General features: G+C 54.8%; 2 protein-coding genes across 5 annotated transcripts in view; one reads left to right on the forward strand and one right to left on the reverse strand.

The window, feature by feature from the left end:
* CCDC85C (coiled-coil domain containing 85C) overlaps positions 1-24,495 on the reverse strand; it is a 91,944-nt gene that overhangs the window by 22,847 nt on the left and 44,602 nt on the right. For both annotated transcript variants that reach the window (XM_003778372.5, XM_063715729.1), the window contains exon 2: positions 1,102-1,175. In XM_003778372.5, coding sequence (XP_003778420.3) covers positions 1,102-1,175 — 74 coding nt within the window. The remainder of the gene's footprint in view (positions 1-1,101; positions 1,176-24,495) is intronic.
* Positions 1,150-4,160, forward strand: LOC129049843 (uncharacterized). 3 transcript variants are annotated; one of them, XM_054530505.2, is made up of 4 exons: positions 1,150-1,487; positions 1,581-1,750; positions 3,261-3,302; positions 3,390-4,160. In XM_054530505.2, exons 1-4 carry the CDS (start codon positions 1,261-1,263, stop codon positions 3,713-3,715), a joined length of 765 nt encoding a protein of 254 aa, XP_054386480.1. In that variant the 5' UTR covers positions 1,150-1,260; the 3' UTR covers positions 3,716-4,160. The 3 variants fall into 3 exon arrangements, with proteins under 3 accessions (XP_054386480.1, XP_054386479.1, XP_054386478.1); XM_054530504.2 differs by having other exon boundaries at positions 1,170-1,750; positions 3,390-4,157; XM_054530503.2 differs by having other exon boundaries at positions 1,170-1,750; positions 3,261-4,130.

Below are 24,495 nucleotides of genomic sequence, written 5' to 3' on the forward strand. Positions count from 1 at the left end.
GGGGAGTGGGGGCGGGGTGTGGAGGAGAGTTCACAAGAGGCCAAATGGGGAACATGTACTCTGCTAAGTCCCACCAGGCCCTGGGAACCTAACCCACGACCCACACAGGGGTGAGACGTGGGGATGACCTCAGTGGGAGCTGTGCTCCCTACTGGGGCCGTGAGCCTCCCAGCAGCCACCCAGTGGGCAGAGAGGGTGCCGTGGAATTCCTGAGCCGGGCAGTCGGCACCAAGCCGGGCTGGTCACCTAGCAACAGGGCCAGGCAACTGAGCCATCCCTGTGGTTGGTTCCCAGAGAGACGCTTTGGGTATCCCAGGCTGACCGCTCACGGCGCAGTGGGAAAAGCAGGGAGAGGGAGACTGGAATGAAGCCAGGGATGTGCACGAGGGCTCGGAGTCTGGGGGAGTGAGCGGCTTGAGGGCTTGCCAAGCCAGCTGGCCCCCAACACCCAAGCATGACTGCCCATAGCCTCCTCTCGGTAGCCCCCACGCCTGTGCCACCTGCAGCAGGGAAAGCCCTTGTCCTGGCAGTCACACGTCCCCTCCGAGCTCCAGCCACACTCAACAGGCACAGCCCCTCACCCAATGCCACTTCCCCCCTGCAGCCGACCCCTCCCACACTGTGCCCCTGCTGCCCAGCTCCGCACAGGGGTAGCAGCCTCATCTGTTTGTAGGTGAGGCTGGGCCCAGGAGGGAGGAGGGGACCAGCCCAGGGAGGCACCAGCTGGTGAGTCCAGCATGGCAGAGGGAGGGAGGCTTCCGTGTGAGTCTGCCCCATCTCCTGCCTGGATCTGCCCGTCTGCCAGAGGAGTGAAGCAGCCCATTTCTTCATCAACTGGGTGTTGTCCACCCTCTCAGGCCCTGGACCAGCCCCGAGGAGCTTGCATACTGGGCAGTCAGCGTGGAAGGCTGGGCAGAGGGAAGCTCAGAGGCGTGGGAGCCAGGGTTAGGTCCCTGACCCCACTTTCCAGGAGGTGACAGGTGGCAGTGGGAGCAGGTGGGGGGATGGCATGGGTGCCAAGGGGAAGGGTGCCCTGGGTGAGCTGGAGGGGTGGGTGCTGGGTCGCGGTCCTCAAAGCAGCGCCACCCGAAGCCGGCCTACCTGTGCGAGGAGCTTGTCACCCTCCAGCAGCCTCACTTTGCTCTCCAGTTGCCTGATGTAGGTGGATGAGGGATCTGGAAGGACACAAGAAGAAGGGGGACATTAGCCTCCAGCAGACTCCGTCCCCAGTGCGCAACCCCGACTGGCCCCAGACCCAGCATGGAAGGTTTGGGTCTGAGGAGTCCCAACCCACAGCCAAGTGAGACCCCAGCCCCTCCGTGCCCTCGCCTGCCCTGTGGAAACAGCACAGCCTGTGGCCAAAGCCTTCCAGCCACAGAGCACCTGACACCAAGGCATGACACACAGAGGCCAGCCTCGCAGGACCCGCCGCCACCCTCGCTGTGGGCCTCTGAGCCGTTGTCAGGACCTTCAGGACCTGTAGAAAGGTGGGGTGGGGGGTGGCTTTGCCAGCCTGCCCTGGAGCAATTCCTTCAGCTTCCAAGATGCTGCAGGCTCAAACGGAGCTCTCACAAACACAGCCAGGGCACAGCCCACCCCAGGGTCGGGGTCCGGGGAGCCCCCTCCCCTACACAGTGGGGAAATAGACTCCTGAACTTGCCAAGTCAGCATCTGGGATCCTTCCAGTCCACTTCGCCTGATCACCCAGGAACTTCTCACAAGCGATGTGTGCCCGCAGCATATGCCGCAGGTGAGCAGCCACCTTCCCCATACGACAGTCGGGAACCCCGTGGAACCCCCGGTCATGTGTCCCCAGTTTCTGACCTCAGGCCAAGGGAGCCCAATCTGTGCAGACCACTGGTGCAGGGTGAAATTCCCCCACCCTCACCACACTGACCCTGCTTTCCAGTCACATCAGGAAAACACGAAAAAATCCCATCCCCACCCCCATGTCCAGCCATCCCATACCCCTGGCCCTGCCTCTCCCCAGGCTGGGAGTCGGCTCAGCCACCAGGATGCCCAGGGCAAACCCTCAGGGCAGAGGGCTGGGGGAAGGGAGGAGAGGCAGGAACGGGACCCGGAACACAGGCCGGGGGACCACCCAGCAACAGCAGGTTTGGAAGGAGGAGGCAAGGGGGAAGCAAGGCTGTCCCAAGCACCCCGGTGAGCCACGAAGCCACCTGGTAAGGGATGGGCTATTAACATCTCTCGCGGACATCACCTGGCCCAGATGCCAGCCCAGACCCCATCCACCCTGACAGCTGTCCACCCACCGGCCCACCCGACAACAGGACGCAGGGTCTTCCCAGATTCATGCCGCTGACCGTCGATTGCAGAAGCAGAGACATCAGCCCCTTTGACCACACACAGCCAACTGTCTAGTCCCCATCACCACCTCAGGGCTGGGGATGGACTCCACAGGCTGTTAACATGCCTGGGGGGACAGGGGCTTGGGTGCTGCTGGGGACAAGCCAGGAAAACCATGCCAACCACAGGACCAATGAAGCATCTGTCTGCCCCCAGCACGCCAATAAAAGGACGCTTGGGAGCCCCCTATTCAGCCTTGGACCAGGCCCAGGGCCCAGCAGAGCCACTGGCCCAGCCACAGGCAGGAGCGGGTACTGGAGCCCAGCCCGGCCGCACTCACTGCTGGGGAAGAGCACAAACCAGCCTCCCCTCCTCCTCTAGCCCAGTCACCTCCCAGGAATGTGGGGCCTTCTAGAGAGGAGAGAAGGGCGGCTCCCCATACAGGCCCAGCCTCCCCGCCCTGCCAGACAGGCCACCCCTGCCCTCAGGATGACCTCAGAGGCTCACACCTCACCAGCCCTGATCCCTCCCTCCCGGGCCTCAGTTTACTCATTACTCTATCAACCCTGACAAGCAGTTCCCATGTCCACCCAAGCAAAGCAGTGTGATGGGAAGACGCCTCAGCATTCAGGGTGTGCTGGGTCCCTCTGAGCACTGGGAGGTAGGGTGCAGCCTAGGCTCCCCAAACCTTCATGTCCTGTACCCCACTAACAGGAGGGCTCCCTGGAACACCAGCTGGGAAGCAGTGACCAAGTAAACTCCAGAGACCCTTCCGGCTCCCTCACTCTGACAGACCTAGGACAAGAACGCACCAATGACTATGGACCCATGTGTGGGGTCTCCTTCTGGGTGGAGTCAGGTGGGGGGGTGCCCACTGTCCCATGTGGAACACGTGGTACCCCCTGCATCTGATGCCTCGTAAAGGACAAGCAGCTACCATCCTCATTTTCCAGGTGCAGAGGCCACGAGGAACAAAGTGTCCCCACCACCAGCAGGTGAGCCTTCCAGCCCCTCTCCCCACTACCCAGGCCCACCCCACAGGTCAGTCTTTAGGACCCAGTGTTTCTGGTCACCATGGGCAGAGCTGACAGCCCCAGCCTTGGAGAGAAGCTGGCAGAGACTCAGAAAGAAGACGCCGTTCCCAGTTACACCGCTCTCCCGAAGGCTCTCCGCAGCACAATCCTTGGCACAGCCACAGGGCCCCTGCTCACCGCAGCACCCCCATGGGACAGTGCTCCCAGGGGTGGCCCTGAGCCAGGGGGAGGACCCAGCCACTGTGTGTGACCAACAGCCCAAGATGGGCACTAACTTGTTCTCTGCCCTTCACTGCCACAGAACCATTCAGGAGGTGGGTGCACTTTCAGCCCACTCGCCTCCCCCTGCCGGTTCCCACAGGGTGAGCGAGTAGCTCCCAGCCCTTCCCTCTCCGCGAGCCCACAATCGGAGGACGGATGGGCTGGAACCCAAGTCCACAGCTGCCCCGTCAGCCTCAGCACCCTCGCTGGGTGCCCCTGCTCCTGTCTGAGCAGTCCGCCCCCTCAGATACAACTGGGGTTTCACACCCACCTCCCAGTAAGGGTTAAAGACAGTGATCAGGCTGGCAGGTGGCATCAGGAGAAGGGACACAGACAGGCCATCCCACAGGTCACCAGCAATGCCCCGCTTGCCAATAGCCAGCACCTCACCTCAGGACCCACAGGCCACCATCCCCCACGTCGGGCCACCTGTAGGCACAGATGGGTGGCCACACACCCATGGCCCCAGACTAAGGGGCTGCCCCTGACAAACCCATCTGTTGAGGTTTACCCCAAACCCCAGGCAGCTATGCAGAATAAAATACACTGCAGACCACCAGGCTTCGTTGGGTTTTTCTTTTAAATTTCAAAATAACAATATAACACTCTTAAAAAAAATATTTTAGACCATCTAGTAATTCCAATGGAATCTATCCTAAAGAATTAATTCTAGGCTGGGCGCGGTGGCACATGCCTGTAATCCCAGCACTTTGGGAGGCCGAGGCAGGTGGATCACCTGAGGTCAGGAGTTCAAGACCAGCCTGACCAACATGGTGAAACCCCCATCTCTACTAAAAATATAAAATTAGCTGGGCATGATGGCAGGCACCTGTAATCCCAGCTACTCAGGAGGCTGAGGCAGGAGAATCACTTGAACCCGGGAGGTGGAGGTTGCAGTGAGCCGAGATCGCACAACTGCACTTCAGCCTGGGTGACAGAGTGAGACTCCATCTCAAAAAAAAAAAAAAAAAAAAGAATTAATTATAATTATGAAGAAAGCAGACTGTTAGAGTGGCCAAAACTGGAAATAACTATTTGTCCAACAACAGCTGAGGGTTCTACCCTGTCATCATTAAAATGATGTTTAGAAAGAGTTTCTCTCCTAAACAATATGGAAAAACGCTTAAAATGCCAGTGGAAAGAACTGGACACAAAATGACATGCATAACGGCTGCAACGTTTAAAAATATCCACGCACTGACATGAGTTCAGGAAGGAAGTCCACAGAAACCCTGACTGTGCGGCTGCTCAGATGAGGGAACCAGTGGGTTTTTATTTATTCACATCATTTCTTGTTAATTTTCAAATAACCTACTTCTAATCTAGTTCTGAAATCCTTCTTTCAGAAAAAAAGAATGGCTGGGCGCAGTGGCTCATGCCTGTAATCCCAGCACTTTCGGAGGCCGAGGCGGGCGGATCACCTAAGGTCAGGAGTTCAAAACAAGCCTGGCCAACAAGGTGAAACCCCATCTCTACTAAAAATATAAAAATTATCTGGGAGTGGTGGTGGGCCCCTGTAATCTCAGCTACTCAGGAGGGTGAAGCAGGAGAATTGCTTGAACCAAGGGGCAGAGGTTGCAGTGAGCCGAGATCATGCCACTGCACTCCAGATGCGCAACAGAGCGAGACTCTGTCTTTAAAAAAAAAAAAAAAAAAAAAAAAAGGAGAACGGATTAAACTCTTGCACCCTCACATTACATGCATGGCCACCCAATGAAGCAACGGACATTTGAAACCCAACACCCTGACCCTCTCCCCACACTCAGCTCCCTAGAAGAGCTCTCCAGGCTGCTGGGAGCCAGTGAGCCGGGCATCAGTCACCCTTGGGTCAGGAGCAGGCCCTCTTCAGACAGGAAGAACAAGAGTGATCTGGGCACTCCCAGGCGGGGGCTGGAGGGCAGGAGACCCTGGGAAGGGCCGGCTCCCTGGGAGGACCGTCCTTCCTGGCAGCCTCAAAACTCGTGATCCCGCTGGGTGCGTGCAAGCCCCAGCCTCTTGGAGATGAGTGGGTAATAGAATTAATCCCAGGGTTTACAGTAATGAGTGCTGAAGCCACAGGGGAGGGGACATCATTTCCCAGCTTGGCTGCCTGAGGGCAAAATGAGGGAGGTGACCCTGGGCTGGGCTGGCCTGGCCATGGGGTCCCCTGGGGTGCTCCCCTAACCCCTCTGGGGGCCATCGGACCAATTCTGGGGGATTCCCTATCCAGCTGCCAACTGGGCAGGAGGGTGTCTCCCTACAATGTTCTTGTGTCCAGGAGCCGGACCTGAGCTCTCCTCACCCCGCCCTCTTCATGGATCCCTTGCTCCCATGAGGAGGGGTTGGGGGAAAGCTGTGCAGCACGGTGGGCGGGAGTCACAGAGCCTGCAGGTCTGCCAAGCCCTCCCCATTGGCGCTAGGCCAGCTCCATCCCAGATACCCTGTGCTGGGTCCTGCCACTGGGACCAGGGCTCACTGGCCTTCTGGGAAGCTGTGAGGCAGGGGCTGGGTGGTATTGCCCCTCCCGGCCTGGTTTTCACACTGGCAAGATGATGTCACTTCCACCTCCCTTCCAGACTTTGCTGTGTCCAGACAGTAAGAACTGGGGGACCAGAAGCCATGTCCCATCACCTCTGTGACCTTCCTTCCCTAGCTGAGCACTTGGCACACAGTCAGCCCCCAGAAAAATGTCTGCAGCCCTAATAGGAACTCATCCCTGGAGGGACCTGTTCTTAGCTGCCTCCCTGGCTCCATCCCACCATCTCCTACCAGCAGTAGTTGCGACGAGCTCCTCAGGAGCACTCAGCCAAGCATGTGATACAGCACCCCACACCCCAAGCTGGGGAACCCCAGACAAGGAGCTGCCGAGGCTACAGGGGGCAGAGCATCCTGGGCTGTGGGCACACGCTCCTTGCATCTGACTCTGCGGTGCCTGACGCTCCTGTCTCACGCACGCCTCCCCATGATCTTATATCTCAGGTTGGGTGCAGACTCAGAGAGGAGGAATCAACTTCATGTGGGTAATGTGGGAGGCAACCCCAGGAAGCCCAGGTAGACGGGTAGAGAAGGGAGGCAGGGAAGGGAAGAAGCCAATGGAAGGGGTGTCCACCCTGCCGGTGAGCTCTAGGGCTCAGAGTCACCCCACCTGTCCAATGGTTCACTGGGAGTATTAACGTCCCAGCACTGCCCAAGAGGAGAATGGACAGGAAGGGGTCCCAGGCAGAGCTGCAGGTTCCAGCAGGTGATACAGCCGTGGGCTCAGAAGCAGGAAGTGCCTCAGGGATTGGGGCTGGGCGTCAATAGTGTCTGTGACCACTCAGGAGAAAATATGGTTTATCCTCTCTCCATAGAAGGTGGAGGCTGGGGGTGAGGGAGCTGCAGTGACACACAGGGACACATGGTGACACATGGTGACACACAGAGCCTGACTCTCCAGTTGCTACGCACCCTCCCCAGGTCTGCCTCCCAGCCCCTCCCCCTGCGCAAGGCCCTATGGCATGGCTTCCCAGCCCTGGTCAATTTCTGCAAGGTCTGGGGCCAGGCAGGCTTGTGGCAGGTCATTAGCAGGAGACCTGGCCACTCCAAGCCACGGGCCTCCATCAGGGCTCATGCCCAGCAGCTCCACGGGCCCTGTGCAAGGCAGCTGATACCACTGTTCAGTGCAGCAGCTTGGCTGATTAAATCCCCTTCTCCTTCCACTTCATTAAGAGGGGTCAGCTGCAGCCTCAGGGCTGGTGGCTCCATGGGGCGGAAGGGCCTCATTAAACGAACGCGTACCTCCCACAAAGTGCAGAAACAAGGTGCAAGGGTGCACCAAGTAACACAGGCAGAGCAGGGCCAGGGAGAACCAGGCTCCAGGCTCTTAAGCCAGTGCTCTTGGTACCACCAACTGGGGGGAGCTCCAAGCACCAGGGACACGGACGGAGATGCAGATTCCAGAAAAACCTGTCCATAACCACATTCATCTAGCGAACAGCAATCGTGTGCCTTACACACATTAGTCCTCAACATTCCTCACTGTGAGGCAGGTGACCAGGCCCCCCCAGTTCACAGATGAAGAAACTGAGGGTCAAGGAGGCAAAGTGGCAGCTACAGACCCAGGGAGTGGTGGCCTAGAGGCTCTGGGTAGCAGCCGGCCTCCTCTTCCCAGGCAGTCCTCCGCACCCTCCGGCTCAGCACCACCCATCCTGGGCTGGAGGCAACAGAAGGGCCACACTGGCCGCACGTCCTGCAGTGCCCCATCCCACCCAGCAGGCGCTAGCCCTTGGCCGCTGCTTCATCCCGAGGTAGCCACTGCCCGCACGCCAGGCCCAGCGGGTCCTGCAGCTGCATGTTCCTGGCCGCCCTGCACCTCTGATGCATGAGCACTTCCGGGTTTCCCCCAGCAAGGCCTGGGGCGCTCTGCTTGTGTGGGTTCACCAAAGAGCCCTGTGAGCTGAGCCAGCAGAGCCTGGGATGGCCCCATCTTCTCAAGGGACTTGGGAGATAGGGCAACTCCAGACCTGCCTACTCCCTGGATCCCAGCATTCCAAAGGGTCACCAAAGGACTGAAATTCTTGGAGAGCAGAGAGTATCCTCTAATCTGAGACCCAAAAGGAGTTATCGATTTCATCACAGTCCAGGCTACCAGTCGGGTGGTGAGTTCCCCATCATAGGGGGAGAGAAAGCAGCGGCTGAACAGTCTTTCTTTGGGCAGAAGCCTCTGGAACAATGAAGGTTCCCAGTATGGCACAGGAAGCTGCTTACCTACCCCAGTGCCAGAAGAGCTAACTCTGCTCCCCCAATCTCCGCAGGACCCTGCCAGGCAGAACCCCGCCAGGCAGAACCCCGTCTTACAAAGGAAAAAAGGAACGAATGCTCAGAGTAGATGAATCTGCCCAAGGTCAAAAAGCCAGCCAGCCACAGGACCAGCGGAGGTCGGCGGGCGGGGGGCAGTATATTATCGGTCAAAGGCACATCCCTTCCTGTGAGGGACACTTGGCCTAATGAAGGAGCTGCAGGAATAACCACATCTACTGCCAGGCAAAGAGTGGAGTAAGGAGGCGCAGCCCAGGAGAGAGGGGCAGAGAACAGGGGTGTGCTGATCAGGAGAAATCAGGGCCTCCTTCCTGAAGGAGGTGACACTCGAGCTGAGCACTGAAGAGCAAGCAGGACTCTGACAGAGTTTGTGAGGATGGAGAAGACGAAAGGCACATATGAGCTGAAGGCACAGCCTGAGCAAAGGCAGGGAGGTGGAGCCACAACAGGTCTGGGTACACCTGTGCTGTGCCCCTTAGCATCAGTGGCCATGCCAATCCCAGCTGACACCAGCTCCTGGAAGGCATCGCAGCTCTCGGAGGGGCAGGCTAAATGTGAAACGGGCATGATTTATGGATGAAGGCAAGAGGCCTGAGAGGGGGCATCCGGTTCCTGTGAGGACAGCTTTTGGTGGTGGCTGCACGGAGCCAGGCAGGCCTCAGTGCCCACAGCCCACAAATGGGCATGCAAAAGAGTTCTCCCATCCACTTGGGGCATAAAGAAGAGAACCATCTTTCCCATTCACACACACACATTTTGCTGAGTACCGACCATATGCCAGCACATACTGAGCACAACCCCATCACACCAAGCTGATGAGGGACATCCTGTAACTGCTACCACTGTGTTATCGACAAGGTGCCTGAGACTCAGTGATGTTCGGCAGCAAGGCTAAGGTCACCCAGCGGGAACCTTGCAGGGCTGAGATTTGAACCTGGGTCTGTCTACAGCCAAGGCTCTCTCCATCTAACTTGCAGCTTCCACACCAACCCCGGGGTTCTGGCGCACTGACCCTGGGCCTCTCAAGACATCATCACCATGGTTGTCAGGGCTGTTCATTCTAAGCTTTGCCTGGCAAGGAGGCACAGCAACTTTCACCTACTCCCCCAACAAAGAGACCGAGGTTCCGAGGGGCTCCATAACCACCCAGTCACAGAACTCATAAAACCAGGGTTAAAATTTGAAGGGGGTGTGTGTGTGTGTGTGTGTGTGTGTGTGTGTGTGTGTGTGTGTTCCCACACCCAGGGCTCTTCCAGACAACCCACTGAGGCAGGGGATGGGGCTTGGGAAACAGCCTGACTCCCCTCCTCTCCCAGAGCAGAAATTCTCTTCGTGACGCAAGGCAACTTTCAGGGCCCAGGCTCCAGGGAACGTCACTCTGAACTCCATTATCCTTGACCCATCTCTCCTCCGAGACCTCGCCTCCAAGGCACCCAGCCCCAGATGTGAAAAGACTTGAGCCAAAGACCCCACAGCCTCTGAGCCTCGCCAGGTCACACGTGGCCTGCAGGCTGGCACCAGCTTCTCCTGAGATCCACCTCCATGCCTGGAGACGCGGGATCATGGGAACCTAAAGTCCCACCTCGCAGATGCGGGCAAAAATGGAGCTGCCCACGACCGGAGCCCCACACTCTCCATCTCACACTCCCACAGCCGGATTGGAAATCAAACATGCCGAGGACACCCTTCCCAGTGCCTCCAGGGAAAAAAAGTAGCTAGAGAAGAGGAAAACGAACGGCTGCCCTAATGAGAATGAAATCTCCTGGTGCTGGCCGGTCAGCCTTCCCCGATGAGTGCACGCCTGTCCTCTCGGTCCCATCTGTCCCCTCGTGGGCCACTCTGCTCTGGGCTGGGGACTCCCACACCGGCTGCCTGCCTCTCCCCAGCTTCAGGGGCCACTGGGCACCCAGCACTTAATTCCAGGAAAAGCCACAAGGCTTCCCAATGACACTGCAATCTGGAGGGAGCAGCTGAATGGAAAGCCCCGCTCCGGCTCAGTTCATCTAGCATGTGCCCTACTTTGGATCTGCCTGGGAACCACCAGTGTTCTCAAACCAAAACTCAAACTCATTTCTCCATCCGCTGCTTGGGAAGCCTGACAAGCCAAATGAAAACTGTAATTGCTTCAAATATGGGGACAAGGGGAAAAGAATTCCTTCCCTGTGCCTTCAAGGCCTTCATGCATCTGGAAATTGACCTGTGTGTGTGAGGGGGTGGTGCAGGTGTCGGCACTGTTAATGTCCATCACACTCCCCTACCAACCCCAACTTCACTGCTAAAGTCGGGAATCAGTGATAGATCTGGACTGTGTGCAGACGTCAGCTAGTCCTGCCCAGGAGAGACATCTCACCACACAGCGGTCACATCACATTCAGCCTGCGGCTCCCAGCATCAGGCTGAAAGGTACGCCCTCCTGGCTCCTTGGGGAGCTTTTAAAACCTGATCTCTTCCCCTGAGACTAACTGAATTGGACACTCTAGGGGAGGGACCTGGGCATCAGTTTGCATTTTAAACACCCCGTGGGTGATTTTAACATGCAGCTCTGTGGTCACTGTTCCAATCATCCAGCTCCCAGCCTCCAACTCCGAGGGACCCTGTACCCTCCTGTCCCTGACTATTAATTAGTGGAGCTGAACTCTGAAGCAAATGCAACAAAAGCTAGAGGGATTATGATGCAACTAATCACGTAGGACTGAAGTCTGCAAGGGGGGAGAATAAACAACCCTTACCGAGCCCCAGAATGCAGGTGCCAAGCCCCCCAGTAGCATAAAGGGGAGACCTTTGCTGGTTTCAGGAGAAAGTGTGTGGGGGCTGCTTTCGTCACTAGATGTCAACCAAATCTCTACCGAGTGCCAGGCTCTGTGGGAAGAGCTGGGGGGCCAGGATGATGCCCTCCCCTGACAGCTCTGCCCCGGAGCCTGCTTTCCAACAGAGTTAGTAAGAACAGTGGGGAGGCGTGGGAGGGGTGGGACATCTCAGCCACCTGCAGAGGTGGGAGGTGCAGCAGGTGGAGGCAGCTCAGGAAACAGGGAAATCCAGGCGTGGCTGGGTCATCACAGCCAGCACCGGGAGAGCGGCTCAGGGAAGGCACTTGATCTGCGGTGAGCGGCAGCGGTGGGAATCCAAGGCCCTGCAGCAAGAGAAAGAGGGGGCTCTGGGCGGTTCCATCTGGCAGCAGCAACACATCTGGACTGCGTTTCACTGAGGCAATGAAAACAAGAATAAATCCTCACCAGCCAGGTGGTAGGATTCCTAGGGCGATGGGAGTTCAGAGAAGACAGCTCTATGTGCACCGGACTCTACAGGAAAGATAACATAGCCACGTGGAGAGGCAAGGTGGAGCCCAGAAAAGACCCACACACCTGGTGTGTGGCCATGGTGCCGGTGGGGAAAGAACAGAGTGCTTCGTGAACGGGGCTGCGGCAGCATCCAACTGTTCACCCAGAAAACAGTTAAACTCTATCTCGGCCTCACACCATATACAGAAAACAGTTCCAGGAAGGTCAGAGAGTTCTATGTGAAAAAACTATTTTGACCAGGCACAGTGGCTAATGCCTGTAATTCCAGCACTTTGGGAGGCCAGTGTGGGAGGATCGTTTGAGCCCAGGAGTTAGAGACCAGCCTGAGCAACATAGCGAGACCCCATTGTGATTTTTCTTTTTTTAATTTTAAACTTTTTTTCTGAGGTCAGGCATGGTGGTACACGCTTGTAGGCCCAGCTACTCAGGAGGCTGAGATAGGAGGATCACTTGAAGCTAGGAGTTCAAAGCTGTAGTGTGCGATGATCACGCCTGTGAATAGCCACTGCACCTCAGCCTGGGCAACATAGCAAACTCCCATCTCTAAAAATAATAAAATAATAAAAATAACAAAAACTTGGGCTTTTCTTATATTATAGGAAAGAAGTGAGACACCAAAGATCACATACTGTATGTTTCCATTTATATAAAATGTCCAGAATAGGCAGATTCATAGACACAAAGTAGATGAGTGGTTTCCAGGGGCTGGTGCAGGCAAGGAGGGGACAGGGGGTGACTGCTAATGGAAACGGGGTTCCTTTCTGGGGTGACTAAAACAATCCAGAATTAGATAGTGGTGATGAGTGTGCAACTCTGCGACTATACTGAAAACCACTGGATTGGCTGGGCACGGTGGCTCACGCCTGTAATCCCAGCGCTTTGAGAGGCCGAGGCGGGCGGATCACCTGAGGTCAGGAGTTCGAGACTAGCCTGGCCAACATGGCAAAACCCCGTCTCTACTGAAAATACAAAAATTAGCTGGGTGTTGTGGCAGGCACCTGTAGTCCCAGCTACTCTCGGGAGGCTGAGGCAGGAAAATTGCTTGAACTCAGGAGGCAGAGGTTGTAGTGAGCCGAGATCTCGCCACTGCACTCCAGCCTGGGTGACAAAGTGAGACTCTGTCCCAAAGGAAAAAAAAAGAAAACCACAGGATTGCATACTTTCATATATATTTGTGTGTGTGTATATATATATATGTGTATATATATATATATACACACACACATACACACATACATATATACACACACACACATATACACATACATATACATATAGCATACTTTTAGTTTGTGAATTCTATCTCCATAAAGCTATTATTTTAAAACAGAGAGAACATTTTTAAGAAATAAGAATAAAAACTTGAACTTTCAGGTAGAAAAGGATTTCTTAATCAAGGAACAAAAAGAACAAACCATGAAGGGAACGACCGTGAAACCCGACTATATGAGGATTACAAACACTGCCAGAGAGTGGCTAAGTGAGCAGAGTTGGATGACAAGCTGCCATCCGGGAGGAGCCATGTGTAAGTCCCCTCCCAGATAAAGGATCATACACAGAATCCCTAACATCAATAAGGAAACACATGGGAAGGGGCAGAGGTATAGGAAGAGGAGAGCCACAAAAGACAAATCCTGGATAGCCAAGAAGTATGTGAGGAGACGCCCAACCGCAGGTGTCATCAAAGAAACACCAATTCCGACAATGAGATGCCACTGGATTGGCGGAGAGTAAAAAGTGGTCATGCTGTGTGATGGTGCACACGTAAGAACGGGTCGCACAAGGGATGCTGATGATTGGCGCAGTGGATCAGAGAGTAGCCTGGCGTGGTTTCCTGCAGCTGAAGATGCTCACACCCTTGACAAAGCCCAGCACAAGCGCCCAACGAGACAGGCACAAGACCGTGTCTGCCAACACCAGCTGTACTAGTGAAAACTGTAAACCACCCAAATGCCCTCCCCAGGAGACCAGACAAATTGTGGTTTAACCCAACAATGAAATACTGTAGCGAGATAAAAATGAACAAACAAGAGCCAGGCAGAGGGGCACACTCCTGTAGTCCCAGCTACTCGGGAGACCAAGGCGGGACGCATGCTGGAGCTCAGGAATGTGAGTCCAACCTGGGCAATCTAAAAAAGACCACCTCTAAAAACTAAAAGCAAAAAAACCCAAAACCAAAACAAAACAAAAAGATGAACCAAATAGAGTCACACATACCCATAGGAATACATCTCAAAAACATGAAGAGGATGGAGGCAAGTCACTGAGGGACACACAATGTGATGCCATTTCTATAAAGTCTGAAAACCTGCAAAGCATCCTCACATTGTTAGAGGCTTGCCAGGCAGGAGAAATTTTTAAAAACTGCACAAGAATGCTGAGCTCCGATTCTGGGCCTCAACTCTCCCTGGGAAAAGTTGGGGAGGGAGGAGGATGACACATAGGGTGCCTCCGCTCCACCTGCCAAGCTTGATTTCTTAAAAGGCAAAGATCTGAAGCTAAAATGCTTTATTGCTGACAGTGTGATAAAGGCGGGCTGTGGAGTAATTGCTGTCTCATTATTCTCCAAGCTTATTCCTTTTTATCTGTTTCTTAATAAGAAGTAAGTTAAAGGAAGAAAGTCTGGGCGGCACAACAGCTGTTCTAGAAAAGATGCTGGAAACTCCTGATGTTGTACCACTTCCTCCCCGGGTCCCCATTCTTGGGCTGCATATGGAAACCCCACAAACATCCCCAGCAGTGAACTCCTTGGGTGCCACCCACTCCCAGTAGGAGTAGCCCAACAGCAGCAGTTGAGAGCCCCAGGGAGATGAGGGGTTCACAGGCGTCCAGCTGGAAGGTGGTGGTAGGAAGCCACCCACCAGCACACAGCGGCCAGAGCAGGCCCCCTCTTTGCCCCAACCTGCCCTGTGACCTTGGACAAGCCCCTTCCCTTTCCCAGGCCCCAGAGAAATGAGGGCAGGAGGCCCAGATAACTCAGAGGACTCAGAGGGCAGGACAGGAACGCAACTGGGTCTCCTGCAAGACAGTGTCCCTGAAATTAGGCAGAGCGGAGTGACCTGCCCGGTTAGAAGCGAGATAGACTCAGTTTGAGGACAGCAAATTGGGCTTCCCGCGTTTCACATAAAACTAACAGCAGGGTGATTGTTGACCGAAATGATCATCAACAAGCCTGGCTTAATAGTGCCATCCTCCCAGAGGTCCTGGGGAGGACGCATTCTTCCAGCCGTGGAGAAGGACCAGCTCCTTTCATGCCCAGGGCATGTTGCAAGAGGAGATAATTGGTGCTGAGCAATGCAAACAACATAAGCTGTGTGCCCATGAGGGCTGCTGCGATTGCTGTTCAGAAGAGGCAGTGTAGTGTGGGGGAAGAAACTGGGTCAGGAGTCCCAGCCCTGGCAGCGCCCTCCATGACACACTGGGCCTCAGTTTCCCCAAATGACAACACAAGGGCCTTGTTCTGGATAAAGTTCTCAGCCTGGGCTTGCGAACCATAGTCAGCAGAATAACAACCCCTCAAAGATGCCCCCGCCCTAATCCCCAGGATCTCCGAATGCTATCTGACCTGGCAAAAGGGACTTTGCAGATGAGATCAAGGTTATGGAACTCAAAATTAGGAGGAGATCAGTCTGGATTATCCAGGCAGGCCCAATCTAACTACATGAATGTTTAAAAACAACGAGCCTTTCCCCGCTGAGCTCAGAGGGAGATGTGACCACGGTGGGGTGGCCAGTGTAATACTGCTGGCTGTGAAGATGGGGAAGGAGAGAAGCTGGAAAGACAGGGAAGCGGGCTCTCCCCTCTGGCCTCTGGAAGGGAATGCAGCCCTGCTGATGCCGTGATTTGAGCACTTCTGACCTCCAGAACTGTAAGAGAATAAATGTGTGTTGTTTAGGCCACCAGGGTTGTAGTCATGTGCATGTGTGACAGCAGCCATAGGAAACCAACACAAGAACTAAAAGTCATGGCTGTGTGACTTTAGGTTGCTTGCTTAGCCACTCTGAGCCTCGGTTTCACTTAAAAATGAGATTAAAAACCCAACCTTAGGAGGCTGCAGTGCAGACTAGGAGAAGACCAGCTCCGAAAGCCCTGGCACAGGACCTGGACTTAGCAGATGCTTCACAAAAACTGCCCTGTTCCCCGACTGCTCACACTCTAACTGTCCAACCTTGATGGAAAGGAAGGGCCAGCTGAGGCCTGCACGCTACCCTCTGAGCCGAGATACCAGCACCAGCTGACCATGGGGACAGTGGTACCATAACAGGCCTGGGGTGCCCAGGCCACACTCTTCCTCCAATGCACGACTGCTCACCTGGGCCCAGCTCGACCAAGCTGCTGGCACCGGCCTCCATCACCAATCCAGCAAAGGCTAGCACATCACTGCCAACATTACCCAGTGTGGGCATGCACACTGCAAGGTGATCCAAAGCCAATGTGGTATCATCCATACAGCACGTGGCCTCTTCTCTATTCTCAAGCTGAGGTTTTGTAGAGCATGAAGTACTGGAACCACTAGCTGGTTGTGACATAATGACAAACCAAAGCTAATTCCATATGCGGCAGAGGAGATGCCCTCCCAGCCCTGACAGAGTCCTGGGGTGGGGTGAGGGTCACCGCGTGCACGGAGCACTGGGGCTGGACAGACACTAGAGATTGACCACCAAGTTCATACAACTGGTATGCGCATCCTGCCAGAGGCCACACGGGATTGGAGGCAGTGGGGGGAAGGTCACATGAACAAGCAAGCAGGTGAACGCGTGAATGAGTAAGCAGGTAGGTGTGCAGGTAAGCAGGTGAATGAGTGAGCAGGTAGGTGAGCGGGTGAATGGGTGAACAAGTGAGTATGCAGATGAGCAGGTGAATGAGCAGATGAGTGTGCAGGTGAGCAGGTGAATGAGTGAGCAGGTGAGTGTACAAGGGAGTGTGCAGGTGGGTGTGCAGGTGAGTACATGAGTGTGCAGGTGGGTGAGCAGTTGAGTGTGCAGGTGGGTGAGAGGTGAGTGAGCAGGTATGTGGGCAGGTGGGTGAGCAGGTGAGTGAGCAAGTGAGTAAGCACGCAGCAGGCAGGTGAGTGCAGGGTGAGACCGGAGTCCACCAGCCAGGCTCAGCCTCCCACTCCCCAGCAAGCCCCCTCCCTAGGTCAGAGCCTCTAGGGAAAAGGGCTCAAGAGACAGCCTAAGCCAAATTCTAGCAGACAGGTAGGACCAGCAACAGCAGCTGGGTCTCAAAAGAAGAAAGGAAAGCAGAGGAAAAATCAATTCCAGGCCCCAAGCCCATGTGGCAGTGAGGACCTGAGGCTAAGAGGAGGCCAAGGAGGATGGCCTTGGTCCCAGACAACCTAGAGGTCTCAACTGAAAGCCTCAAGGGTGGGCACTAACCCTGAACCTGGGGGTCCAGGTGGGAGGCTCAGGAGGGAGTGGAGGAGGCGAAGCTCCTTCCAGGCCTGGCTAGCCATGCCCCAAAAAGCCCCAAGGTTGATCAGGCTGTGAGCCCCCTCTAGCTGCCCCTGCACCACTGGGGAGGAGGTAGGCAGGACCTGGGCCACACTGCTGGGGTGCTGCAATCCTGCCCTACGGCCCAAGCATTCTGCGGAGGCTGACACACCTGCCCTCCACAGGGGTCTTGGGGGCCTTCATGAGACTGACCTCAGCAAGGCAGGACCAGGCCCTTGCAGGGAGGGGGAGGTGCAAACCTGAGCCCCACAGTGCTTCAGAGAGCGTCTGGGCACAGAGTCAGCAGGTCTGTGCTGGCTGCGTGTGTTGGGCAGGAGTGTCTCTGCCCAAGCCTGTGTCCCCTCAGTCCAGTGGGACCAGGTCAGGCTCTCTAGACCTCCCAAAGGGAAGGCCAGGCACCCTGACAGCCTCCTTCTGGAGAGGGGCCCAGCCAGTTGAAGGTGCTAGCACTGATGGAGCTGTTGGCGTCTGAGGTGCGGGAGGGGTTGCCAAGCCAACCTCCACCCAGGCCCTCCCCATCCTGTCACCACTTCACGTGCTCAGCTGCCAACGACCCATAGGCCAGGCTACCTTTCACCCAGTAAGTGCAGCTGGAATCATCGCCCTTTGGACCCAAGGTTCTCCCCGCAAGGGGGCCACGAGCTTCTGGGGCTCAAAGGTCACCTGCTCACCTCGGACAAGGCTTGGAAAACCCGGTGCTTCCTGCATGGCTCTTGGTACCATGACATCACTGGGTGACCCAAAATAGGACTGACAGACCAGGAGCTCATTGTCCTGCTGGCCAGGGACTTGGTTACCCCAGGCCACTGGGGATGGCCTGGGGGTGTGGCCCTCAGTGGGAGAAGGACCCTAGGCTTCCCCTGGCAGTGCCAGATGGAAGGGAGGAGAGGCCTGGGTCAGCTGGGCCTCTCTGTAATCACAGAAACACTGGTCTCACATCACAGCTGTGTGACCTCACACCAGTGACTAACTGTCTCTGAGCCTCTCATGTTCTCATCTGTAAATGGGAAGGATGAGGCCCCCTCACTGAGCCACCGAGAGGATGCTGGATTCCAGAACACCCAGGCCAGATCCCTCCAGCTCAGGACGTGGGGAGAGGAATGTCACAATCTTCTCGCAGGCCCTTCCAAAGTCTTCACAAGCACAAACTCCGGGTTCAAATCCCACACAGGGGCCACTAATTCCCTGTGTGGTTTTTTTGTTTGTTTTTGAGACAGAGTCTTGCTTTGTCACCAAGGCTGGGGTGCAATGGTGCGATCTCAGCTCACTGCAACCTCCACCTCCTGGGTTCAAGCAATTCTTCTGCCTCAGCCTCCCAAGTAACTGGGACTACAGGCATGTGCCACCACGCCCGGCTAATTTTTGTGTTTTTAGTAGAGATGGGGTTTCACCATATTGGCCAGGCTGGTCTCGAACTCCTGACCTCGTGATCCGCCTGCCTTGGCCTCCCAAAGTGCTGGGATTACAGGCGTGAGCCACTGCACCCGGCATGGCTCTTGAACACGTGGCATCCCTCAGCCTCGGCAGCGCCTCTGTGAAGGGAGGCTGTTCAATGACTGCATGCTGAGCCCCCAGGGGCACAGATGCAAAGCCCTGCACACAAGCCCAGGGCTAGGCTGAGCACCTGCGGCGGGGATAGGGCAAGGACCCGAGGCTGAGAGCAGGGTCCACTCACGGGAACAGCTCCCCGGGGCTGTGCTGGGGACGGTCACTTCTCCCCATGACCTCGAGAGATGGGCTCAAACTTGGGGGACAGAGGGTCCAGGGTCCTGCCTCTCCCATCCCAGGAAGCCACTGATTCTGCACTCTGGGAGAGTGCAGGTGGCGAGAGGGACAGGACTGTGTCTTGCTCTCAGAGCTGCTGCAGACCCTCTCCCTGCCACCCAGTGTGGTCGGCTCCACTTGCTCCATGAATCTGTCTACACTGCTTTCCTGCATGAACTCTCCAGAGCCACCCACCCCAGCTTCAGTCCCCTGCCCCATGTCCTCAGCCCACACCCTCAGCTCCAGTAACTGAAGAGGACTGTGGCCATCCCAGCACACAAGCTCCCCCACGCCACTGTGCTTCTAACCAAGCCCGGGACTGTGGCCATCCCAGCACACAAGCCCCGCCACGGCACTGCACTTCTAACCAGATCCTTCGTTTCTAGGGAGATACACCCCCACCCGGCCTTGGCCATCGTGGCAGGCAAGGCCTCCGCCTGAGTGTGCCCGCCTGGCACAGCAGAAAGCCTGGCACTGGAGTGTGCATGTCCCTCTGCAGGCTCCTGCAGGGCTGTGTCTGGCACGGCGTGATCTGCAGCCCCAGCTGTGGCAGGTGGGCGGGGGGTTAACGCATGCTGGCAGCCCGCACATCACTGCATGCTGCCAGCTCCCAGCAGGTGACAGCAGGAACCGTTAGCCTTGCCGTCAAATGAGGACCCCGGTCAATGGGAAACCACCACCCACAGGTCCAGGTCTGACCTGGTCCCCACCCAGGCTCAAGCTCCTCTTCTCGGGTTGCTCCAGCCTTTCTGCAGGATCAACACCTAACTGGGCTCTCAGAAAAGCCAATGGGCATGCCTGAGGTCCCACCTCGAAGCTCGTCATCATAAACGGGGCACAGGGCACCCACAGTGAGTGCAGTAGAGTTCATGACTCCTGGTCCTAGCACCTCCTTGCTGTGTGACTCTGAGCAGGTTTCTTTCCCTCTCTGGGCCCCAGAGCACCTCTCTGTACAAGAAAGGAGTTGAGAGCTTCCAAGGACCCTTCTGGCAGCACAGGTGGGCACAGATGGACATAGGCCCATGGGGGCCTCGGGTCTGGTGCCTGCCCACAAGACTGTGTTTCTTTAAGAAAGGTATGAGCAACAACAGACTTGAAGGTCAGGGGAGAGCCAGTGCCAGGATGAGGTCAATGTTTGGTTACTAATGAGAACAAACAGGCCTCAGTCCTGCAGAGGATGGCCTTGCTGGAAGTGAGGCGGGCGGGACAGGGTGCTAGGGAGCCTCCCTCTGTGTAATCACGCCCACAGGTGACAGGTGACAGCCCAGCTGCTGAGAACTGCCCCACGGCCAACTCCTGGTCTCAACAGGGAGGATGGCATGGGCCCTCAGAGCCTCATGGGATGGGACAAGTGGGCCTTAAAGGTCAGCCTGTCCCCACCTGTCCTACCACCAGGACGACCTTGGGACTCTAGGGTGTCCGCCGGTTTGTCCAAGGCTACAGGTCAAGTCAGTGGCATGGCCGGGGTGACAGCAGGTGCCCTGGCTCCGCCCCACAGCTGCCCTGTGAGCGCACACACCTGGGCCTTCAAATCCCTTCTCCTCCCCGGCACACGGCCACTTTTTTCTCCCAGGCCAAGTGGCAATAATGATAATAAGAGCCAGGGATTACAACCCTGTTGGATGAAATAAAAATCCTTGAGTCCATGCTGATAAAAAGGCATCCATACATAGGTCACTGAGGGAAAGGGGAAACGGCCCTCCCAGGAGAAGGCCAAGTATTAAATGTGGAAGGAGGTAGAAGGACGGGAGAAGTTAGAAATCAGCATTGTCACCACCAGACAGCTAACTGTGGATGCTGAGACAAGTGTGTGTCTGTCTGTTGGAGACCAAGACATCTGCATGTCTCCAAGAGCCTCCCGCAAACCAGTTATTACTAACAGAGATTTGTATGCTCAGCTTACAATGGGGGAACCTCCCAAACCACGTGATCAAGTTCACACCCCAAGATGCACACCTCAGGTGCCCCTGATCAGACACACGTCCCTTGTGGGCCGTGCTTGCCCAGAATGCACAGCCTGAACCTAATGACACAGAAACATCAGACAGCCCGATCGGCTGATCTTCTACCAAAGAACCGGTCTGTACTGTCAATGCAGTTGGAAAAATGTCAGTGTAAAGAAAAATTGAGACAAAGTTCCAAATGAAGGAAAGCTAAAGAGAGAATGGACCACGTATGATCCTGCATTAGAAAATAATCACTCAGGCCGGGTGCAGTGGCTCACGCCTGTAATCCCAGCACTGAGAGGCCACGGAGCAAGGATCACTTGAGCCCAGGAGTTCAAGACCAGCCTGGGCAACATAGCGGCATCCCGCCTCCACAGAACATTTTAAAAATTAGCCAGGCATGGTGGTGCGTGCCTGTAGTCCCAGCTACTTGGGAGGCTAAGGCAGGAGGATCACTTGGGCCCTGCTGAGGTTGCAGTGAACTATGATCATGCCACTGCACTCCAGCCTGAGTGACAGAATGAGACCCTGTCTCTTAAAAAAGAAACTTGCTCTAGAGCATCATTTTGGGACAAGTATTAATAGTATCAACGTTAAATGTTCTGATATTGATCATCGTTTGTCACTATGTTGTATGAAAGTTCTCGTTCTTTTTTTGCGACAGGATCTCACTGTTGCCCAGGCTGGAGTGCAGCAGTGTGATCATGGCTCACCTGAAACCTTGAACTCCCAGGCTCAGGCAATCCTCCCACCTCAGCCTCTCAGAGAGCTGGAACCACAGACATATGTCACCACACCCAGCTAATATTTTTTATTTTTACTTTTTTGTAAAAGTCTCACTATGTTGCCCAGACTGATCTCAAACTCCTAGGTTCAAGCAATCTGCCCGCCTCAGCCTCCCAAAGTTCTCAGATTACAGGTGTGAGCCACTGTGCCCCGCTGAAGTCCTTTTTCTTAAGAAATGTGTACCAAGGTATTTCGTGTGAAAGGGGTGTGTTAACTCTAACGTCTCTAAAATAGTTCAGAAAAAAAAAAAAGTCCAGCGAGAGAATGATAAGCAATGAGGTCAAAACAGTTGGCAAATCGAAATGAATGCTATATCAGCACCTTTTGTACATTCTTGCCACTTTTCTGTAAGTTTTAATTCATTTCAAAAGAAAAGAAAAATCTTCACCTCCATTTATAGAACCACGTGGGAGGTGTTATGCTAAGCACTTTACCTCTGTTACCTTCTCAGATCCTCACAGTAACCTTCGGAGAAAAATGCAATTATTCCTATTGAAAAGTGGGGAAACTGAGACTCGCAGAGATGAAGAGACTCATCTAAGATCACAAAGCAGAAAGTGCTGTAGTCGGGATTTGAGCCCAAAGCCCTTTCCCAAGGCCCAGGCTCTAATTCACCAGGGCACGTGGTCTCAGAGATCGTCTACCAGGTACAGCCCAGGCTGTTCTCAGCTGGAGGAAGAGACAAGAGCTGGGTTAACAAGGCCAGCATCTGAGGGATGCTGGTCCCTCAGCCACTGCCTGGCTCACTCTGTGACCCCAGACAGGTGAGCTCACCCATCTCCCTGTCTGTGCCATTTCCCCATATAGAAACAAGGGTCATCTACTGTCCATCTTTAAACATCTGCCAGCCCCAAGGCAAAGGCTGTGTCTGGCTCTTCACCGAGTCACTCCTGGGCCCAGCAGCGGTGAAGCCAGGCTGGAAGGAGACAATGGCTCAGACAAAGGAATGCCCAGGGTACAGGTGGCTCCCACGTGGCTCACACATGTAATCTCAGCACTTTGGGAGGCTGAGGTGAGTGGATCACTTGAGGCCAGGAGTTCGAGGCCAGCCTGGCCAACATGGTGAAACCCCGTCTCTACTAAAAATACAAAAATTAGCCAGGTGTGGTGGTGCACGCCTGTAATCCCAGCTACTTGAGAAGCCGAGGCATGAGGATTGCTTGAACCCAGGAGGTGGAGGTTGCAGTGATCCAAGGTCGCGCCACTGCACTCCAACCTGGGACACAGAATAAGACTCTGCCTTAAAAAAAAAAAAAAGAAAAGAAAAAAGAAACAATCACTATTTTAGTCCACACCCTTCCAAACATAATATAAAATAGCTGAAAGGATGAAATATCACAGAAGAGTGCGTGTGCAGCTTAATCTTAGGGGAAAAAAATATCAACCAGGTCCACTTCAGCGGTCTATTTAAGTCGATCCTGGAAAAACCTGGACAAACCTCCACGGTTTCTCAGGGTCTCCCTGAAACCACGAGGTTTCCAGTGTGGACCGACGGCAGAGAACTCAGCCGTGTGAAAGCCACTGGCCTTCATCATCTGCCCAACAGCAGAAGAGTCACTCCACCTCCCTGCCACCTACCGTAGCAGGCCGAGTAGTGTCCTTCCAAATTCATGTCCGCCCAGAACCTCAGAATGTGATCTTATTTGGAAATACGGTCTTTGCACATGTAGTCAAGGTAAGGTCCAGAGGAGACCACACTGTATTAGGGTGGCCCTAAATCCAGTGACTGCACGTGAGGTCAAGAGTTCCAGACCAGCCTGGCCAACATGGTGAAACCCCACCTCTACTAAAAACACAAAAATTAGCCGGGCGTGGTGGCAGTCGCCTGTAATCCCAGCTACTCAGGAGGCTGAGGCAGGAGAATTGCTTGAACACAGGAGGTGGAGGTTGCAGTGAGCCAAGATTGCGCCACTGCACTCCAGCCTGGAGACAGAGCGAGACTCTGTCTCAAAAAAATAAAATAAAAATAAAAATAATTAATCCAATGACTGGTGTTCTTGTAAGAGACAGAAAAAGGCATATGGAAACAGAGGAGGCTGGGTGGAAACAAAGGCAGACATGGGAGAGATGAGGCCACAAGCCAAGGAACACCAGAAGTCGTCAGAAGCAGGAAGAGGCAAGGAAGGTGATGTGGTTTGAATCTGGGTCCCCACTCAATCTCATGTTGAATGTATCCCCAGTGCTGGAGGTGCCTGGAGGGAGGTGACCGGATCATCCAGGTGGTTTCTGATGGTTTAGTTCCATCCCCCTATTGCTGTTCTTGTGATAGAGTTCCTCTGTGATCTGGTTGTTTAAAGTGTGTGGCACCTCCCCGCACTCTACTCCCCTCTTTCTCCCGCTCCCGCTTGCAAGATGCACCCGCCTCCCCTTCACCTTCTGCCATGATTGTACGTTTCCTGAGGCCACCCCAGAAGCTGAGCAGGTGCTGCCATGCTTCCTGGACAGCCTGCAAAACTGTGAGCCAATTAAACCTCTTTTATTTATAAATTACCCAATCTTAGGTATTTCTTTACAGCAATGCGAGAAAAGCTGAATACAGGATTCTCCCCGAGAGCCTCCAAAAGGAACTGGCCCCGCTGACACCTTGACTTTGGACTTCTGGCCTCCAAAAATGTGAGAGAACAAATTTCTGTTGTTTTAAGACCCCTAGGGTTTCCCACATGATCGTCTGCTGTGGCTGCCATCACAAATGACCATCATAATGTGGCCATTCGTGGGAGTGCTGTAGGAAGCTCTTACACCTTCTCTTATAGATTTTTAAGGGTAAACATGACATCGCTGACGAGAGGAGAAGGCTGAGCAAATTCCAGACACACTTTGTCACCCCCTACATTCGCCATCCTGCGCACCATTCTGCCTCATTTCCCAA

The sequence above is a fragment of the Pongo abelii genome, chromosome 15 (assembly GCF_028885655.2).
Source record: "Pongo abelii isolate AG06213 chromosome 15, NHGRI_mPonAbe1-v2.0_pri, whole genome shotgun sequence".
NCBI classification, from domain to species: domain Eukaryota; kingdom Metazoa; phylum Chordata; class Mammalia; order Primates; family Hominidae; genus Pongo; species Pongo abelii.